This window comes from Cyprinodon tularosa, unplaced genomic scaffold (assembly GCF_016077235.1).
Source record: "Cyprinodon tularosa strain WSP-4 unplaced genomic scaffold, ASM1607723v1 ctg66, whole genome shotgun sequence".
In the NCBI taxonomy this organism is placed as follows: domain Eukaryota; kingdom Metazoa; phylum Chordata; class Actinopteri; order Cyprinodontiformes; family Cyprinodontidae; genus Cyprinodon; species Cyprinodon tularosa.
This window is the reverse complement of record NW_024039407.1, coordinates 3834333-3855755: the sequence shown is the minus strand read 5'-3', so window position 1 is coordinate 3855755 and position 21423 is coordinate 3834333. Positions and strand designations below refer to the sequence as shown.

Genomic DNA, 21423 nt, shown 5'->3' with positions numbered 1-21423 from the left:
TGCCTATCTCCAGCAGTCAATGGGCAAGAGGCAGGGTACACACTGGACAGGTCGCCAGGGCAACACAGAGACAAACATGACAAACAACTATTCACATACACACACCTAAGGGTTGTGTAGAGAAGCCAATTAATCTAACAGTCATGTTTTTGGACTGTTGGAGGAAGCCGGAGTACCCGGGGAGAACCCACACATGCTCAGGGAGAACATGCAAACCCCATGCAGAAAGACCCTGGGCCGGGAATCAAACCCAAAACCTTCTTGCTGCAAGGCAGCAGTGCTACCCACTGCGCAACTGAGCAGCCATTCACCTTTAATCTCTATAGAAATTTTCCGGGGCTCTTTTGTTACGATGTGTCATCCATTTTCCTTCTGCTGCCACAGGGAAGTTCGGCTTTAGTCCCATGGATTTTTACATTTCTGAATAATATGTGCAACCGTGGTCACAGGAACATCGAGCCATTGGTCTCAAAGCCTTTACCTTTAACACTTTGTCCATGTTTGGGGGGGTGGTGGCCTAGTGGTTAGGACATAGAGCTTGGTATCCTGAGGTTTTGGGTTTGAAACCCACTGCCACAGACTGCCACTCTGGGTCATACATATATATATATATATTCTTCCTTTGGCACCTTCTTCTTTTTCACTGTTTGAGCCGATGTAACGAGTAAATTTCTTCACTGTGAGATCAATAAAGTCAATCAAATCAATATAACTAAAGAAATGCTTGAACTGTATCACGGTGTAGTGAATGTATGAGTTTCACTTATTAACTTGAAGTACAGTTAATTTGGTTTGCTGGTTGTTTGTCTGTCTGTCTAATTGGGATCAACCATAAAGAGCTATATTCAAGATTGTGGGTTTAAATAAAAAACAAAGCAGGGATTGTAATGCTGTCTCTTCACATCCAAGAGGTTGAATAATAGGCCTATTTAATAATTAAAAAGCAGCTGGTAGGTAGCACCTGTTGAAAAGCCAGGCCTTTTCTTTCTTTCTCCTCTTTTTCTAGCTTTACTACCATAGTAACCACATATCTGTCTCTGTTCTTATGCTGCTGTTCCAGTTCTCAAGATGATTATTTATATAAAACTTTTGATTTAAAAATAAAACATTCGTTTTATCTCGAAATATTTATTCGCTTTAGAAGTTTGCAGATAACAGGGTTATTTTCGTGCTTGTCTTTTAAGTCCTAAAAACAGCACAAAAGCAGTATCTGCTTTTAGCAGAGGGACAGACAGAAAAGAAGATGCTTCCAACGCACGCGCACCATTGAGCACGTGCGCGCTCCCGCTACGTAGCGACAAGATGGCGGTCGCCACCGGATCAGGTAAATGACATAAAAATATATTTTATCACACAGAGGAGGCGCATTTCAATTCACCAAATTGTACATTTGATGATTTTCTATCGAGGCTGGCTTTATAGCACAGTTTGGAAAATAGTTTTTGAAAAGATAAACACAAAATAAAAGCCACAGAAAATGAATAGGAAGCGATGTCAGCAGCTAAGCTAGCCTAAATTTAAAGTTTAAATAACGGATGTAGCACTTACGCTGAAAGTATTCATGTCCCGTTAATAGTTATTTAACTGTTAATGTAATTACGCTTCGTCATGAAAGGTTCCGAAACCAAACGTTGCCGCTAACCCACATTTCTTCCTACTTTTTGCAACGTTATTTACTGAGACTGAACGGATGTTTTCACGGCGTTATCAGCGGATTGGTGGTGCATGAGCCCTGGGTTGGGTAGACATCAGCTGGGATTGCTTTGAACCCCCTGAACTGGGAATCAGATACTGCAGCATCTGGAAGCGTGTCTGTGTTTGTTTGGTCTGTGAAAGGGCGCAGTTCTGCCTCCTCACTGCAGAGGCCAGATGATGCAGCATCACGGCGGCGATAAATCCAAAACAATAAGCCTAGTGTTAAACATTATGTTCATATATATGCATTGCAGTTATGTCGGTTTAAAATACCAGCAGCTGTGAACATCTACATCCTCACCTACAGGGCCGTAACCAGGATTTTTGAAATACCGAGGTCAAATATTGCAATAAATTTTACTTTACAAAGAAAAATCCTAATTTGGTGACTTTTTGAAATATATTTTGGAAACCTGAATAAAGAGAGTTAAATAACAAGCCCATCAAGGTGGTGAAGATGAACATGTTTATTATAACAATTCCAAAGCTGAGTATTTCAGTGAGTGAGTGATATTATTATCATCATCTTTATTATACTATATTACTGTTGTTGTTGTTATTAAAGGGGAACGCCAGTTTTTTTTTTTTTTTTTTTTTTAAATTGGGCCCTTGATTTTACTTTATTTCATCATGTTCTACTCACCTATATGAGTTTTGTGTCATTTGGAGCTGTTCTGAAGATATTCCATTAGGTTATATCCAAGTAATGTCTTCCTATGGGCAACGAGTTGAAGGCACAAACTAAACTGTTCATAATTTGTTCTTTATGGTACGCCAGCATCCATAACATGTAGGCGAATCACTGTCCCCCAGAATCCGCGGTTATATTTTTTATATTTATATCTTTTAAAAACAAAGCTGTGCGTGTATGATGTCATCCATGCGCGCCGGTTACCATTCATTCATCCTGTCCGCTGAACTGCTGCTAGTTTTACTCCCATGCCTGGAAGATGTCTAGTGCTAATACCACAGATGATCTCGCTCTCCAAATGGAATTGAACGATTCAGATTAGCTAGAATGAATAGAATGGGTAGAGCGTAGCCGCCTGTGGCCCGGACTGGCTGTCCGGCGGGCGGATGACATCATACACACTCCACTTTATTTAAAAAAAATAGAAATATTAAAAATATAACGGCGGATGTCTGGGGGACAGTGATTCGCCTACATGTTATGAATGCTGGCGTACCATAAAGAACAAATTATGAACAGTTTAGTTTGTGCCTTCAAGTTCTTACCCATAGAAAGACTAGGAAGACGTTACTTGGATACAACTTAACCGGAACAGCTCCAAATGACACAAAATGACACAAACGACACAGAACATGACGTAAAATCAAGGGCCCAATGTTAAAAAAACGGTGTTCCCCTTTAATACTGAATTATTATTGCTACTATTATTATTGTCACCATCATCACTGTGTGTGTGCATGTCCCACTAAATGAATCAAATGACTTGCAATATTATATTGTTTTTTTAACAAATGAGAATGCATGCTGATCTTTAAACCAATCAAAGTTAGAACAATTTTCATCATATAGTTTGACATTTCTCTGAATAAAAAAAAAAAAAAAAAAAAAAGGGAAAATACAGAGGAACATGACCTCGGCGTTCTCAATGCTGGTTACGGGGCTGCTTACTTATGCTCTCAATCATCTAAAAATGAGAAAATAAAAGAACAGATTCCATCCTAAATATAAAGGAACACAGCAGATGGGTCAGATATGAATGAATGCGATGTTTGAGGCATGTTTAATGCAAACATGTGGAAAAATCCTGAAGCAATGTTCAATTCAATTCACTCAACAGACTTAGAAAGACTTGGCTCTCCACCTAAACGTATTAGCTGAAGCGGCCAAAAAGGTCATGGTAACCCCTTGGTAATTGCTAAAATTGCTCTGGTCAGATGAGATAAAAATCCTACTTAGTAACAACAACATGTGTGCAAGTAACCAACTTGACATGATAAAAGAAAACATCCTTATTGTGAAGTACGGTAGTGGTGGCAGCATCATGCTATGGGGATACTTTTTATGTATGAGAACAGAAAAGCTGATCATAACTTAAGAGAACATAGATTGAATATAAACATGTTAGAAGCTGTAAAATGCCTTAAATTTAAACCCTCTTTAGGACAATGGCTGTAAGCTTACATCCACAGCTAAACTGGAAAAGTTTAGATCAGGGTTTCCCAAGTTTAGTCTTTAGGAGCTAATATTATGCAGCTTTTAGATGCGTCCCTTTTCAAACACACCTGAATTGAATGCCTTAAGTGCCCTAAGTCCCTCACCAGCAGGTCATTTGGCTCTGCTGAGATCTGGTAACAAACAATTCAGGTGTGTTTTAGGAGAGATGCATCTAAAAGCCACACCAACTTTAATTTAGGGCTGTAACTAATGTCTATTTTGAAATTTGATTAATCTGTTGCTTCTTTTTCTATTATTTGATCAATAATGGCAAAAAGTTTTTTGTTGACCTAATACACAATAAGGCTTTAAGAAAATTGATAAATTAATACTTTTGCCAGACCCTTATCTGATATTGTTTTCATTGTTGCCGAATCGATGTAGAAGAAGCTCTCTGTAGCTTGATGATGGCAATGAACTCTTGTTGATCATAATATTTATGAGTGTGATTTTTTTATTTTTTACTTTTATTGCACCATTTGAATATATTATTCCTTGTTTCCCTGGCTTGCAACATTTTTAAAGGAATAGTACACCCAAAACATGATTAGCCTTCATTTTCTACTCACCCCCATGCTGAACAACACTCTGGAGTACTTTTTTGATATCTCAAATGCATCTGGAGTTCTGGGAGGCTTCTTGCTGTCTGCTGACATTCAAATAATGGAGGTCTATTGTGCCCGAGACAGAAAGGTCCATAAAAGTCCACAAAAAACGTGTCAATATTCCTCCATACTGCTCGTCCAATGTATTCCAAGTGTCCTGAGTGGGTAGCGTCCATAATTTACTCGAAACGAAGTCATTTAGAATGTTTTTAGAGCATAAACAGTAGTGTAAAGGATTTCCTGAAAGCGCGCACATGCGCGATCACGACGCTACGGAAGCCGGCAGACCAAACCAGATGAAAGTGCGCAAAGGAGGGCATTTATTTATTTGTTATATTTATTTTGGTCACTTTTCTGGTCACTTTAGTTTATTCTTTGTCAGTATTTAATATCATAACTCAGGTCTCTTAAGATATTTTTCTTTAAAACAATTCTGTTATGGTTAAAAAAGTTGGTTAAATAAAGATTTAATTCGAAGTCTGTGTTTGTGTTTTTTATTAAAATTAAATCATTTAGCAATATTCTAAAAAGTCCAGGCAGAGCTGCACATAAAATATGGTTTCAAATCTTTTCAATAATTATCGATATCGATCAATATGTATTTTTTTTTTATCGATAAGCTTTTTTTCTATATCGCCCAGCCCTACTCCAGAGTGTTGTTCAGCATGGGGGTGAGTAGAAAATGAAGGCTAATCATGTTTTGGGTGTACTATTCCTTTAAATGTCTCATCACAAGGACCGTTAAAGGAATGTCTAAAAGCTGACCTGTCTAAACGTTTAATTTCAGGAAGGTGATGTCACCCCAGCGAACAGCTTAAAGGGACTTGATTACATCTGTCATGTTGGAAATGTTTTTCTTTGTGCACAGGCATTAAAGTTCCTCGCAATTTTCGACTTTTGGAGGAGCTGGAAGAGGGTCAGAAAGGTGTGGGAGACGGTACTGTGAGCTGGGGTCTGGAGGATGATGAGGACATGACCTTAACACGGTGGAGAGGAGTGATCCTCGGGCCTCCGCGGGTTAGTGCTGCCATTTAAACACCTCACAGCCTAGTAAGCCTTTAAGCAGCCGAGTCAAGAGGTTAATGCACTGTTATATGACTTGACAGGCTCAGTGAGCAAATCAGGCTTTACGGCAGGAGGACACTTGTCACTGTATTTGTTTTTAAAACGACTGTCTTTTTTTATGGTTTAATCAAAATTTATTGTTGTACATTATTGTTTATTTATTGTGTACATTCACAGAGAGTAACTATACTTAATCTCTTATATCTTTAAAAGATTTGACTTCTCATCCAAACTAAAAAGATAGTTTGAAACAGAAGTTAAATCCTCTGCAAGTAAGAAGAAAAAGAAGTTTTGCTATTTTTATTTCAAGTTAAAGCATAATCAAAAAGTTTAAGTATATCAGTCAAAAGTAAAATTTATATTTTTATTATACATAAAGAGACACTGTAGGTATTTGTTTCTACTAATTTTAAGGATTAGAGTCATTGATTCAGAAATTTGATTATTAGAAAAGACCGTTTAAATGTTATTTTTGTAAACTAAGCAGTGTTTAGTTAAAGTGTACATAATCATAGAGAGGAATATTGAAAGTTATCCAGTAAATTTGAAAGCTTAGTAAAAGAAGACGGTGTGGTTATTGGTTAATATAGTATTATTTTAAAATTGAAAATGATATTAGAACAAGAGACTGTACAGTAGGTGCTTATTGAAGCAAATAACATATAATAAAGATATTAAAACTTAGTCAGGATTCAAAGAAATCTTCAGCTGAGTAAAGTGATTTACAAAATGTTAGAATGTATAGGTACTGTTTTTTTATGAATTTATTTTTCAAACTTGAGGCAAAACATGCCTGCATTCTCACATTCCTAGGATCCTTGGATAGAAGACAGTTAATTGAACATATTGTAACAAAAATAAAATATATAATGTAGATTTCTTTAGTCCAGTAAAATGACACCGACTTGGGTGAGACTGTGCTGGATTATTCTCTACTGGACAGAAATCCTTGGAAAGACAATTTACTTTTCAAAATATATAGAAAAATAATTTCAGTTTCTGGGTTTATTAAAGCTACCCTAGATTATATTAAATGCATTATCTGAATTAATTTATTTACCTTTCTACTTTCAGGCATTGAATACATACAGTATTTCACAAATTGCAAACAATGTTAGATAATCTTTGCTACCTTCAGTAACTAACTTATTAACTTAGTGTGTTTTGTCTCCATGTTAGCATGGTTTTAATTCTGTTATAAATATGATTCAAATTACAAAATAAATATGGGTTGAAACTGACAAGGTATCTGAAAATCTGAGTCTGGAAATGTTTGTATAATCTCCATTTTTTCAAGCTCAGTGTCCCATGTCTCTCTCTTCTCCGTCCACAGACGAGTTATGAAAACAGGATGTATAACCTGAAGGTTGAATGTGGGCCAGGTTACCCAGAGTCACCACCGTTCGTCAGATTCGTGACCAAGATAAACCTGAATGGTGTGCACACTTCCAACGGCGTGGTATGTAAATCCTCAAAGCTACTTACTTATAATACAGCCTCATGAATGTTATCATCAACCGTATTTATATTATTTGCATAATATTTGCTTCAGAAGTATAACTCATGGCTTCAAAATGATGGTACATTTAAAGGGTTTTCTTTCCATGTTGTCTGGCCAGATTAGGTACCAGGTTCCTTTTATTATTATTATGGTATATTGGTATTAAAAATTGGATGGAAATATTTTGATTTCTAAGCACTTTTTTTGTTGCATTTTTAAACTAATCAAAAAAACAAACTGTTTTTTATGAACATTTTTGAAGTTGATACATACTCTTGTCAAAGTATTTATACCCTCTGAACTTTTTGACATTTTGCCGTGTTAAAGGATAATTCCGGTTTTTAACACTTTTAGCCCATTTTCTGTAGTGTCCGGGATGAAATCGAATGATCGACACCAAAATTCTGACAATTGGTCCTGTCTCTGCTTTTTGGCTCATGCAGAATCCCCCCCTGGCTGCTTCAGAATGGCTTCCATAGTGCATGTCCGATAATGTCCTTAAAACAACCTTAAACGTTCTTTTTTTAAAATATGCTATTCACCGGGTCGTCAGCGCTGTTCAATGACGTTCCAAAAAAAGTTTCCTGAAGAAAAACCGTTCCTGTCTTGTTTTATTTAGCATTTTGTAAATCCCAGAACTATTTTTTCCGATACATCACGACCGCTTATAAACTTCCGCTTCCCGTTCGAATCTGAAGCGTTGCACACTCCAGACCACTAGTTGGCGACGGTATCCTCTACCGTCAAACTCAAAGTCCAATATGTCCTCCTCAAGAATCCACCTTTCGTATTCCATTTTCAGAGTTTTTTAAAGTGTTTAACAGAGACGTTAGCACCTCGACGTCGGAGTACACAGAGTGAAGCAGAAACACTTGGGCCTTGCGAAAAGACTACAACTAAGCGTAAACAGGCCCCATTTCCGTTTCCGGTGGCGGAGGGATATTGACTATTCCAACAGAACTCAATGGGATTTACAAAATGCTAAATAAAACACTACAGGAACCTTTTTTCTTTACGAAACTTTTTTTGGAACGTCATTGAACAGCGCTGACGACCCGGTGAGTAGCATATTTAAAAAAAAGAATGTTTAAGGTTGTTTTAAGGACATTATCGGACATGCACTATGGAAGCCATTCTGAAGCAGCCAGGGGGGGATTCTGCACGAGCCAAATAGCAGAGACAGGACCAATCGTCAAAATTTTGGTGTCGATCATTCGATTTCATCCTGGACACTACAGAAAATGGGCTAAAAGTGTTAAAAACCGGAATTCTCCTTTAATAGAAAAAACTGAAGCCTGCTCCACTGGCATTTTATGTAATAGAGCAGCACAAGGTAGTATATAATTATAAAGCAGATAACCATTCATACGAATATAGTATTAAAAGTCGCTGTCCTTCTGTAGTGGTGCCCCTCCATGTTGATGTTGTGAGCAAACAGCAACAAAATTGAAATAAGTTCTATTTAATATTGGCTCAGCTATACTTATGGGTCCAATAGCAATATGTTTAAATATTGATGATATCAGCCACAACTAGTGTTAATGGAAATAAACCATGATTTTTTAATGAATATATTATCCCAAACATTGCAAGAATTGTCTATAAGTTTCCTAACCTTTAGCATAAGCTAATGGGCTTCGTTTTCTTATGCATTTAGAGAAAACAAAAATATCTGAATCCATCCTGTGCAGTGATTCAATAAGAAATAACAGTCCAAACCTGGTAACTGTTTTTATTTATGGTGTTTACTAACCAGAAGTTTTCTTGCTGGGTGATTTTTTTTTAATACCAAATGTCACCTTATATCTAACTGTAACATCATGATTCTGCCACTACCGTGCATTATTCAGTTCAATTTAATGTTCAGAGTGGCCCTGCATTCAATCACTCAGCAAATAATTTGGAAAACTAGAAAAGCCCTCGGAGAGCGAGACCTTCGCCAGGCAGCACGTTTTGTCCCATGTTGTGACTTCAGGTACATTCGCACTGAACGCATTCTGGGCTTAAAAAACTATTAAATGCAGAAATTTGATCACTGGATCAGATACTGGGTCTTACGCTGGTAAAGATGCTTTGACACTCTAGATCAGGGGTCTGCAACCTGCGGCTCCAGAGCCACATATGGCTCTTTGGACCCTCTCCAGCGGCTCTTATAATGGCTAAAATGTATATAAAGAGCTAAATATTTTACTTTAATATATACCGGTATCAATAGCTTTAGTGTTTTTTATAAGATGGAAAAGAATGAGATTAAAAGAACCAGAAATACACTATATTGCCAAAAGTATTTGCTCACCTGCCTTGACTCACATATGAGCTTAAGTGACATCCCGTTCCTAATCCATAGGGTTCAATATGACGTCGGTCCACCCTTTGCAGCTAGAACAGCTTCAACTCTTCTGGGAAGGCTGTCCACAAGGTTTAGGAGTGTGTTTATGGGAATTTTTGACCATTCTTCCAGAAGCGCATTTGTGAGGTTGCACACTGATGTTGGACGAGAAGGCCTGGCTCTCAGTCTCCGCTCTAATTCATCCCAAAGGTGTTCTATCGGGTTGAGGTCAGGACTCTGTGCAGGCCAGTCAAGTTCATCCACACCAGACTCTGTCATCCATGTCTTTATGGACCTTGCTTTGTGCACTGGTGCACAGTCATGTTGGAAGAGGAAGGGGCCAGCTCCAAACTGTTCCCACAAAGTTGGGAGCATGGAATTGTCCAAAATGTCTTGGGATGCTGAAGCATTCAGAGTTCCTTTCACTGGAACTAAGGGGCCAAGCCCAGCTCCTGAAAAACAACCCCACACCATAATCCCCCCTCCAACAAACTTTACACTTGGCACAATGCAGTCAGACAAGTACCGTTCTCCTGGCAACCGCCAAACCCAGACCCGTCCATCAGATTGCCAGATGGAGAAGCGCGATTCGTCACTCCAGAGAACGCGTCTCCACTGCTCTAGAGTCCAGTGGCGGCGTGCTTTACACCACCGCATCCGACGCTTTGCATTGCACTTGGTGATGTATGGCTTGGATGCAGCTGCTCGACCATGGAAACCCATTCCATGAAGCTCTCTGCGCACTGTTCTTGAGCTAATCTGAAGGCCACATGAAGTTTGGAGGTCTGTAGTGATTGACTCTGCAGAAAGTTGGCGACCTCTTCGCACTATGCGCGTCAGCATCCGCTGACCCCGCTCCGTCAGTTTACGTGGCCTACCACTTCGTGGCTGAGTTGCTGTCGTTCCCAAACACTTCCATTTTCTTATAATACAGCTGACAGTTGACTGTGGAATATTTAGGAGCGAGGAAATTTCACGACTGGATTTGTTGCACAGGTGGCATCCTATCACAGTTCCACGCTGGAATTCACTGAGCTCCTGAGAGCGACCCATTCTTTCACAAATGTTTGTAAAAACAGTCTGCATGCCTAGGTGCTTGAATTTATACACCTGTGGCCATGGAAGTGATTGGAACACCTGATTCCAATAATTTGGATGGGTGAGCAAATACTTTTGGCAATATAGTGTATGTTTTAAGTAGGGATGCACGATATAATGGGCCCCCTATCGGTATCGGCCTTAAAACTGAATATCGGACATCGGCCACCCCACCGATATTTAACCCGATATTTGATCAGCTTCTGAGTTTCTAAAGTCTAAAAAAATAAAAAATAAAATGCTACTTCTTCTTCTTCCTCAAAAACTTCTTTTTTACAGACTTAATAACTCCTACACTGCAAAAAACTAAATCTTGATAAGTCATTTTTTTCTTAAAATAAGTGCATTTGTTCTTGAATTGAGGAGATAAAAGAGACATCTTGCCAATGGAACAAGACAATTTAGATTTAAAATAAGAAAACACATTTGCATTCTCTTATTTCAAGTGAATACTATCTAATTACCTTATTTTAAGAGTAAAAATAATCATTCCATTGGCAAACTATCTCATTTACCTACTCAAATCAAGGGTAAATACACTTAATTTAAGAAAGTTTGACTTATTTCGAGATCATTTTTCCAGTGTAAAGACGAGGGAAAAATATTGATCCATTAAAATATCCCAATATCTTCATATGCTGATATATTGCCATTTAAAAACACCATATCAATCTCTTTTACTAATGAAATATTGCTATATGTCATCGTTATGCTACGAAATCCCCCGAAAATTCACCAAATGTTGCCATATTTTTATATGTTGATATATTGACGCGGTATCGATCTATTTTACTAACAAAATCTCACAAGAATTTGCAAAATATCACGAGAGTTTGTAACAGAACGATGAAATTTCATGAGAGTAAAATAAATTAGAAGTAAAATAGATTGATACCGCGTTTTTAAAAATTAATTTTATTTATTTATTTATTTTTATTTATTTATTTATTTTTTTATATATATATTTTTTATTTATTTTTATTTTTTAAATTTTTTTATTTAATTATTTTTTTTATAATAAATAAAAGAAATAAAAATAAAATAAAATAAATAAATAAATAAAAATTAATTTGATATCAGCATATGAAAATATATTTGAGTTTATTATTTTTCAAAGTGTCAGAAATGGATAACAAAACTGCTATTTTCAATGACTACTTATTTTTGTCCAGCTTTAACATCGGTATCGATATCGGTTATCGGCTACATGAGTTTTAAAATATCGGCATATCGGATATCGGCCAAAATCCCAATATCGTGCATCCCTAATTAGCTTGTAAATTATATTTTTTAACATTAAAAATAAATGAATTTTTGATTGTTTGAGATGGCAACAACTAATTTCCTATATAAGATTAAAAGAAAAAAAGGTTTTCTAGTAAAAGTCATGTTATATTTTGCGGCTCTAAACAACTTTTACTTGGTCGAACTCTGGTCAAAACGGCTCTTTGAATACGAAAGGTTGCAGACCCCTGCTCTAGATGCTTGGCGTTCTCGTTCTTTATTTGCTCTGTTTTGTAGCTACAAGCTAGAGAGCAACTTGGCTTTATCTGTTTTAATGAGTTGGAGAAGTAGTTTCAACACATTTTTAAGCGAGAAAGTCCCCCTCCAACCATAATCAGTTCAGTCGGTACATCAGGATTTTATGCCACAAAAATATGAAGTTCTTGTTAAGACCCAGACCTCCAGCATACCCCCAGGAAGCAGGGCTGGAAATCCCTGTTACTGCCCGATCTGTCCTGGAAGCACAATCCGTCCTGCGCATGCGCAAACAGATATACATCTGGGTGTCCATAAGTAATGTAATTATGGTCCTAAAGCTGCTACTACTACTACTTATTTCTATCCTTAACTCACTAAACAATGCTAATACACATATTTAAAAAATGTTTTATGACTTTTGTGAAACAAATTTGATGCCTTTTACATTTTCTTCGTTAAACTGCTTCTCTGACGTCATCATCAGGCATGCTCAGAGCAGTCCGGCAAAATCTGATTGAACCATGTTTATCTGCATTTTAGTTGTTTCTTTCTTTAGATTACGCACTATATCACATAAGGTTAACACGAAAGGAAACGTTAAATTCAAATAGACTAGATTTATGTTTAAATCCAAAGCTGAAAAAGTTAGCCACCGGAAGTAGCATAGGATTCCATTTCCGGTCCAGATTGGGCAGAACAAATTTTAAGACATTTATTTTCTCAGGAAATATATTATTAACCTTAAACACGTTATATTTTAGTACGTTTACTATTTTTTGACAGGAAAAACGTCATTTAGGTCTTTTTAACAAAATAAAACCGAGGACGACCCGGATGTATACCTGGATGTGCATGCGCAAATGCTATATGTCCATGCTTCCGGGACGGATCAGGTAGTGACAAACCCAGCTAAAAGCTCTATGCTGCAGGCCAGCCTGTCGAGCATTTCCCGCTGCTGTTAGTAGCAGCTGGAAGTGAATATAAAGGGTTTTTAAGTTTTGTGTTAAAAACATGCAATTGCCAGAATATATCATTGAACATTTTTCATTGGCAGGTTTTAACATTACTAGTTAATTTGGATATTTATAAACTGTTTCACCATTGTTCATAAAAAATGTTTTAGTGATCAGAGCTTGCTCTCTTTTATATACATTTTTTTTTAACCTTTGGAGTTTAAACCCTTTATATTTATAAATTTCTCATATGCAGAATGTCTGCAGAAGCAATTACAGCTTGCAGGTAGTGTCTGTCTCCCCCAAAAAACCTCCTGTATCAGCTTGTCTGATTGGTTTAGGATCCAGCGTCCAGCAGCAAAAGTTCACTTTTTTGAGTCCAATGCCGAAGCTGTCAATAGTCACTGCTGCCACCCTCTGGCTTAGGAGGGAACTGCTTGTTCCGCCAAACTTGACTATGATGTGGATCGACAACAAAATGTAATGGAGTGTTTCTTGGACTGAGGTGCACCTTTGGTAAAAAAAAAAAAAAAAAGAACATTACAATCTGGACTTGACTTGTCAAGTTATCCTGTACATAGACAGACAAACACAACATCGTTGCAGAGGTCATAATGTGTCATGTCCCTCCTTCACAATCATGTACTTTTCTGTGTTGGTCTATGGCATAAAATCCCAATAAAAGACATTCTTTGTGGTTTTATTGTGAAGAGGCTCGCAGCAAGCCGTGGTCAGGAGAAATGATCTTGAGCCTCACAGACAAATGTTGTTTTCCTGCAGGTTGACATGCACGCCGTGACGCCGCTGGCAAAGTGGCAGAACTCCTACAGTATCCGCATGGTGCTACTGGAGCTGCGACGGCTCATGATGTGCAAAGAAAACATGAAGCTTCCTCAGCCCCCCGAGGGCCAGATCTACACCAACTGAGCTTCTGCTGCTTATTTCATCATATTTCTCTCCTTCTTCCCTGACTTTCACTGTCAGTTTAGTTTTTAATCCTTTAATCCTTCCCTCTGCCATGAGACATTCCACCCTCCACCTACAAACATACAAATGCAGCTGCAGAATTATAAACACCAGAGCAGACACATTAAGACTTAATCCAATATTAAAGCACCTAAATCCTCATTTATTTTAGACCTTCGCTGTTCCATCATTAAAGCCCAGAGATCATTTATTAATGTACACCCTACTCATTTTTTCAGTTATGTTGAAATGCTGATTGTATAATAACAAACTTATTAAGTGTTTCTCTTTGTGTGCTGCCTTTTTTATCATAGGAAACAGCCACTTGACATGCATTAACATTCTTGGCTAAATGTGGCTCAGAGACGACCCTCTGATGTACAGAAGAACCCCCAGTTCTTGTTTTTTTCTTTTTGTTTTTTTAACGTTTCACATGGCAATAAGAATGTCTATGTGTTCAGATAAATCTTCTAGATGTTTTGCTGTGGGTTTGCAAACATGTATTTGTACAGGTGATTTTGTAAATGCACAATGTTTCTGTTTGTAAACATTGTGTTTTTACATAAGAATATATCCTCGGGATGCATTGTATGCAAATAGACCTGCATTGCTATCGTGCTTGAAAAGAAAAGTGACATCAGCTACCTCTTTTGGCCCAAATCAATGTCACGTCCTTGCATACTGTGTTCCTTTCTCCATTTCTTGCATAAATATCTATTCATGCATTTCTGTTGAATCTTTGTTTTCTGCTTTTAAACTGCATGCCAGACATGTTCCAACAATCAATCGTTTAAACAGGAACTGAAAATGTCATAAATTATGCAGGTTTTTGTAATAATTTCAGTGATTTAAAATTAATGAAAAATTGAAATGCATTTAAATTCCCATTTCTTACCTCCTAAAATGCTAAATGTTTTGGTAGGCTTCTGAAACGGACTGCCACCATCACATGAAACGAGTCAAAACTTAAAGAAATGGAAGCGTAAAAAGGCACAACTTGAAAAATAGAAGAGAGGCTAGACTAGATCAATCTCGATAAGTAAAAATCTGAAAGTGCCATAATTAAAATATTTGGCTTAAAAATGTATCAATTTAACGTGTTGCTAATCATGGTTATGACAATGTTTTATATTTTTTTTCAAAACAAAAAACATTACACAACTTATAAAGAAGATTTAAATGCAGACATTTTATGTTGTGATGGAAAAAAACTGCTGACTTTTCAGCTTGCAAGCAAAAATCCCTGAAACCCTCTTACCCGCAGGGTAGATCTGTAAACAAGCTGTTCAGACGGCTGTTTGTCAATGGAAAATTAAGTGGATGGAAAAAGTTTAAAAGAAACAAAATGTTCATGCAGCAATGATAATGAGAATTTAAAGAGGCCATTTGAGAGTTTTGGTGAAATTCACAAGTGTTGGACTGTAAAATCATATTCTGCAAATAGGTTACAGCTATTGTACTATTTTAAGTCAGTCTTGACTTGAACAAATTTGAAAAATCTTAAAGAAATGTACTTTCTTGCAAAGATTAAAGCTAACTGAATGATTTCCGAATTAAAACAATAGGGTTGCATAATGCAGGAACATGTAACTGCGATGAATATTTAGTTTCCAATAATAAAAATGAGGTTCCTGCATTTTCTTAACTCTTCTTACGTTACAATGCCCCAACCGTACCTTAGTGTCTAAGCCACTGAAAATGCACATAAATTTGGGAAAATCAGCATTGATCTAATAAGTTAAATATATATCACTTTTGCATGAGGAGCTTAAGTATGACCTCCCTAACGCTGCATTCAAGCTGTCCATTGAGATTACAACATTGTACACATTGATATTGCAAAGATAACTGCAGTTGGAAATGGTTTGATACTCTAATGGAATAATAAAAACAGCCTAATTTAATAAAATTTAAGTTTACAGAATAAGTCACTGAAGAAAACATACATTTTGCTGCTGATTATGTGCACATTCTGTATTAAATATTAAAAAAAACGTCTTTTATATGCAGCACACAACGAAGATGGGCGGAGACGGCACAGATGTATAGCATGACCATTGCAGTGTCTATCATTTGGTTGCTATTGTGTCTAAGCTGAAACTTCTCGTGTTAGCAGCTGAAGGCCACATTTGCTCTCATTTACATTTCTGGTCATTAACCCAGAAAGAAACCCAGTGTTTTACATCTTTATATGCATGTACTCTTCAAAGTCCTATTAAGGAACTGTGTACAAATGGAGAACCTTCTCAGGAGTGGACAACATAGCAGAATTTAGCAAAGCATCATCAAGGAGGTTACATTACAGATCTCATATGGCTCACCCAAACCCAGCATTTATGATCTTTGTTTGACTTAAAATATTTCTTTATTGATCTTAAATCAGCTGCATGGTGTTGCAGTTTGTAGCACTGTTGCAAGAAGGTTTTCGTCTGATTCCTGGCCTAGGAAGTTTTTTGCACATGCACGTTCTCTCTGTGAATGCACGGGTTCTCTCCAGGTACTCCCTTTATTGGGTTCTTTAAATTGTCCTCAGGCATCGGCCCCAACGCGACCCTGACGGCATAAGCTGGAGAAGATGGACGATCTTAAATCTTTGGCAAAAATATCAAAAACTGATGAAATGTGTAAAGGACATTTGTTCTGTGTCACTTTATTATCTATTTGTCCATCATAACATAGATGTTAATCCTCACCTTAAGGCTTGTTAACTGATTTAAGTAAAGTAGGTAGGAAGTAATTATTTAAAAACAAGCAGCAAAAAAATACTGAAAAGATAATATAAAGAAATCGATCCTAAGCTTCAAATTACAGAAATCAACAGTGGTTAAATGTTTAAAGGATTTCACTTATATTTTCCTAATGAGTTGAGCTTATGAGTTTTAAAGAGCTAAATCAGTTTATTCTTTTTTTTTATACCCTCCAATGAGAAAAAAGATCAAAATAAGAAATGCAGGCTGATTGAACAGTGTACTTCTAGTCTATGACATTTATTAAATGGAGGTGAAGAGCACCCAGTGTATAAGCTAATAATATTTTACCCATCATATTTATCTACAGATGTTGGCAAAATATAGGTGCTAAAAGTGAAATGTGCCAGTTTGCAAATATGAGATATGCTGAACTCATGCTGGTATATTAGAACAAATGACACTGATAAGATAATTGAAAACGTCTGATTGGTTGAGGTTTAATTTAGCGTTTTTTTTCTTTTTCTTCTTTTTCTTTGTATGCTCTTACACCAACATTAAGGGTATAAGTCCCACTTACTTAACTAAATTTTATTATTAAAAAAAAAGGTAAAAATACCCAACATTATCTTTGTTTTCCAACTTCTTCTTCCCCAAGACAGCAATAGAATAAAAAAAAAACATTAAAAAGGAAATATAGAGAAGTTTTGGACTTTAGTTATAAGAAAAAGAGATTAAAAAGAAAACTAATATATTTAAGATAATTTTGTACAGCAGAGAATATATATAAAGAGGACGAGGGAAACATGAGCTTGTGTGTTTTTTTGACCAGATATGCTGATTCTTTAGGTGAGCCTGTATATGATAGACTATTAATATGTAAAAGAAAAAAAATTTTTTTCCCTTTCTTTACCGGTAGTGTTTGCACTCACTGGTCACCACTAAAACCACCTTTTCCTGATAGAAAAATAAGGCTTTACCTTTCAAACAATATATTAAATCCCATGCTGCTTGTCTAAGCATATATAGTGTCGCTGTCTAAGGTCTTAAAGAGTAATTTGCTCATTTTAAACCTAATACTTCGAATCTACAGATGCATCTTGGTTAGTTATTATATAATCAGAAATTAAATCAGCAAGTTAGCTTTAAAGGTGAAACTCATTCAATGGATTCCTTTACTATATTTATATTTTTTGTTTTTATTTTGGCTTACAGTCATTTAAAACTCAGAATTCAGGTTTATTTACACTATTAGACAATTACATAAATACATAAGTATTTTTAACCATAGATTTCAGGCTACTGTGAGCATATCCATCTAACATACAGCATTCAGACTCATTGCTTGTTTCTGGATTATTTGCATCAATAAAATAAATAAAAAATGATGTGCGTTTTTACTTTTCAGGTGTGTTAGCAAGGGTTAAGTTCATTTTTGAACACCCTACCCTCCTCTGGTTGTGATCCAAACAATTCAGCGCTTTTAGTGGGAAGTTGATTATTTTGCCTTTTGTTTTCTGTTGAGTGCTGCAAAAACGATCTAGAAATAAGTAAATGTTTCTTAAATTAAGTGCATTTATCCTTATTTTAAGTACCGTAGGTAAATGAGGTAGTTTGCCAATGGAATGAGTATTTTTACTCTTAAAATAAGATAATTAGATAAAATGCACTTGAAATAAGATAATGCAATTGTGTTTTCTTATTTTAAATGTAAATTATCTTGTTCCATTGGCAAAATGTCTATTTTACCTCCTCAATTCAAGAACAAATGCACTTATTACTTATCTAGATATCCATTTTTTCCAGTGAGCTTCTTGAGTTGTGTGAGATCATATCCAAAAAGCACCAAGAATTGCTTGAACAATGGTGGGGTCCTATCTGTAGGCTACTTTGGATAAAAGGGTTTTCAATGAGGATTTGTCTCCAGACTATTCTGAGCAGAGAGGCCTCTCTCTCCACTCTGCTTCGAGTCAGCTCATTTCTCAGTGGTTCTGACTTCAAGAAGTTATTGATTGCTCACAATCAATAGGCTTTTTCTGACCTTGGAGCCTGTTTCAGACGCTTAAGACTGAGCAAAGTTGTTTTTTTTCCCATTGATCTTAACCCGTAAATCAATAAGAATGTCAGCCTGGTTAAAGCATTAACACCAGGCTTTAACTTGCTTTAAAAAATAGACACACAAATCTTACAATTTTTATTTAAATGTTTAATCTATTTTGCTGCTTGTAATCTTTAATTCACATCAGGTAGGTTTAAAAAGAATAGTTTTATAGCCTTGTGCATATTTTGGAACAACCTTCAGCAGAGGTAGAATATACCTGCCATACAAGTTTTAAGGGCCCTAAAGTTTTATGGTTTTTCCAACAATCCACTAAGAAAGTTTGGTAGTTTGTTCAAAAATATATCTGGGGCTGTATGTTTAATTTATTCTGTAGTCTTTGCCATCCATATGGCTAGGTAAAGTCTGACTGGCATTATGGCCTGAGATGCACTGATTTAACCTTTTGTGAATGCTCCCATATCTGGTTTTCTTTAAGCTCTAAATTATTGATCCTGATTGTTTTTGTAAGGAATACACTAGGTACATATTGGTCTGAACTTTGTTCTAGTTAAATAGTTTCATGTGAAAAACACTAACAATATGCTTTAAGTTGCCTAGAAAAAGGTATTGGCTTTAAATCCAAGGGAACAAGAAGGATTATCATATGCAAGGAAGCATATTTTTCAAAGGTGCATCATAAAAAAAAAAAAAATATATATATATATATTATTATTTTTTTTATAAATAAAATTAATAAAATAACTAAATACATTTTAATTAGATAAAATTAATAAAATAATAAATAAAATTATTAAAATATATATATATATTTTTAAAATGACTGAACTAATTGGACAGTTTTCCATCCATCCATCCATCCATCCATCCATCCATCCATCCATCCATCCATCCATCCATCCATCCATCCATCCATCCATCCATCCATCCATCCATCCATCCATCCATCCATCCATCCATCCATCCATCCATCCATCCATCCATCCATCTTCTGACACGCTTAATCCCAAGTGGGGTTGCGAGGGGTGCTGGTGCCTATCTCCAGCTGTCTACGGGCGAGAGGCGGGGTCCACCCTGGACAGGTCGCCAGTCCATCGCAGGGCATAATTGGATTGTTTTACTCTGGAGAAATCAAATGGACAAAGCAAAAGAAAATCTGACCTTTTCAGGATTCCATCCGCTGATCTAAATACATCGTTTTCTTGACCCAATGACAATCTAATTACTGCACTAAAATTGTGGTATCGGTATCGGTGAGTACCAACAAATATTGAGAACCAAAAGGTTATTCAATTATTGTCACCCATTCCAGGTAGGCAATAAAAAGTTCTACTGGATTCACTTTGTATTACCGGTAGTCTTTTTCCTGCTTCATAAAGGTAGGCAGCAGCTTGATAAATCCATGATGGCAATTATTTCATTATTAAATCCAAGTAGTATGCAGTTATACAGTTATATATATATATATATATATATATATATATATATATATATATATATATATATATATATATATATATATATATATATATATATATATATATATATATATATATATATATATATATATATATAGTATACACACACATCAATTTCAAACAGATGGTATCGGTATGATATCGGCCCGATATTGCACAGCCAGGTATCGGTACTGGGGCCAAAAAATGGCATCAGTGCAACACTACTAATTAGTAACAGTGCAGGTGTGAATAAAATTATATTCAGGAGATGAAAATCTATTTATTTTTTTTAATTTGGTGACGTCTATGCCTTTCCTGTGTCCTTGAAACTTTGTTTACTTGAAACTTTAATTTTGTCCCAGAGAAAAAGAACCATAAACAACAATGTTGTGAGGCAGTAATAGGAAAAGCCCAGCTGGTGTTATTTTGGGTCAAGGTTGTTTAATTATTTAGCTAAAATGACCTTTGTGGACAAAACTATGCGGCTGAAATTCTTACAGAAGCAAAGAAAAAGTTGTAGATTCACTCTGCTGCCAGTAGGGGGTGGTGTAGGTTAAAGGCTTAATGTATAACCATCAATATAATAGTTAAACCACCTAAGCATCTGCCCTTTAAAAATAACAAAGTTGTTGCATCAAAAGGCTAAATGTTAGTCACCGGTTTAAGGTTATATATAACCATTTAGCTGCTGTGTTTGCTAAAGGGACCAAACAAGTTTTGGGTTATTTTTGCAAAATAACTGTCTCTGTGATGTGACTGACAAAAATATTATTTGTCAAGATAAAATGCTTAAAATATAGAGGACCAAAATGGTAACAGGACAGAGGAAGTTGCATGATGGATAACTTAATAATTATAAATAGTTTTAATGATGAAACAAAGACCTTACAGTTAGAAACACAGGAGAGAGGAACAGTAGAAACCAGCAATGAGTCAGAGAGGTTGAATACTGTGGAAGTACTGAGACATGGAAACCAGGGGGAAACAATCCACAGCATCAATGGCAGCTAAGGGGGAGCAAAGCGTTGGGTTGGGAGAGACCAATAAGACTGAACTAAGAGCTGGAAACAGAACCCAACAAACACAGCTCTGATAAAAGCAATCACTCCAAGTCAATGGAATAATGACATATATATATTGGACCTCTGTCTTTGCTTTTTTTCTTCTAAAGAAGAAGATCCCAGATTTATCAAAAGATAAGATCAGGTACGTTTTTCTTTTGTACAAATAAAATTTACACCATAAGCAAGATGCAACCAAATATTTTCCCAGACCAATTTGTGCTGCACAACGGATGTGCAGAATTAGACACTTCCCACTGTTACGTATTGGAGCTGA

At 36.2% G+C, this 21423-nt stretch overlaps 1 protein-coding gene across 1 annotated transcript; it reads left to right on the top strand.

Annotated features, from left to right (window-relative positions):
• The first annotated feature begins 1230 nt into the window (after positions 1–1230).
• ube2v1 (ubiquitin-conjugating enzyme E2 variant 1) lies at positions 1231–14605 on the top strand. Its single transcript, XM_038309286.1, has 4 exons — positions 1231–1324; positions 5354–5502; positions 6884–7009; positions 13694–14605. Exons 1-4 carry the CDS (start codon positions 1303–1305, stop codon positions 13838–13840), a joined length of 444 nt encoding a protein of 147 aa, XP_038165214.1. The 5' UTR covers positions 1231–1302; the 3' UTR covers positions 13841–14605.
• Positions 14606–21423: the final 6818 nt, after the last annotated feature.

What these genes read in the sequence shown, in the direction of transcription:
- ube2v1 (XM_038309286.1), top strand. Translation starts at nt 1,303, where the DNA reads ATGGCGGTCGCCACCGGATCAG. An exon ending in GGCGGTCGCCACCGGATCAG is followed by an intron (nt 1,325 to 5,353) that starts GTAAATGACATA and finishes CTTTGTGCACAG; the next exon opens with GCATTAAAGTTCCTCGCAAT. An exon ending in TGCACACTTCCAACGGCGTG is followed by an intron (nt 7,010 to 13,693) that starts GTATGTAAATCC and finishes GTTTTCCTGCAG; the next exon opens with GTTGACATGCACGCCGTGAC.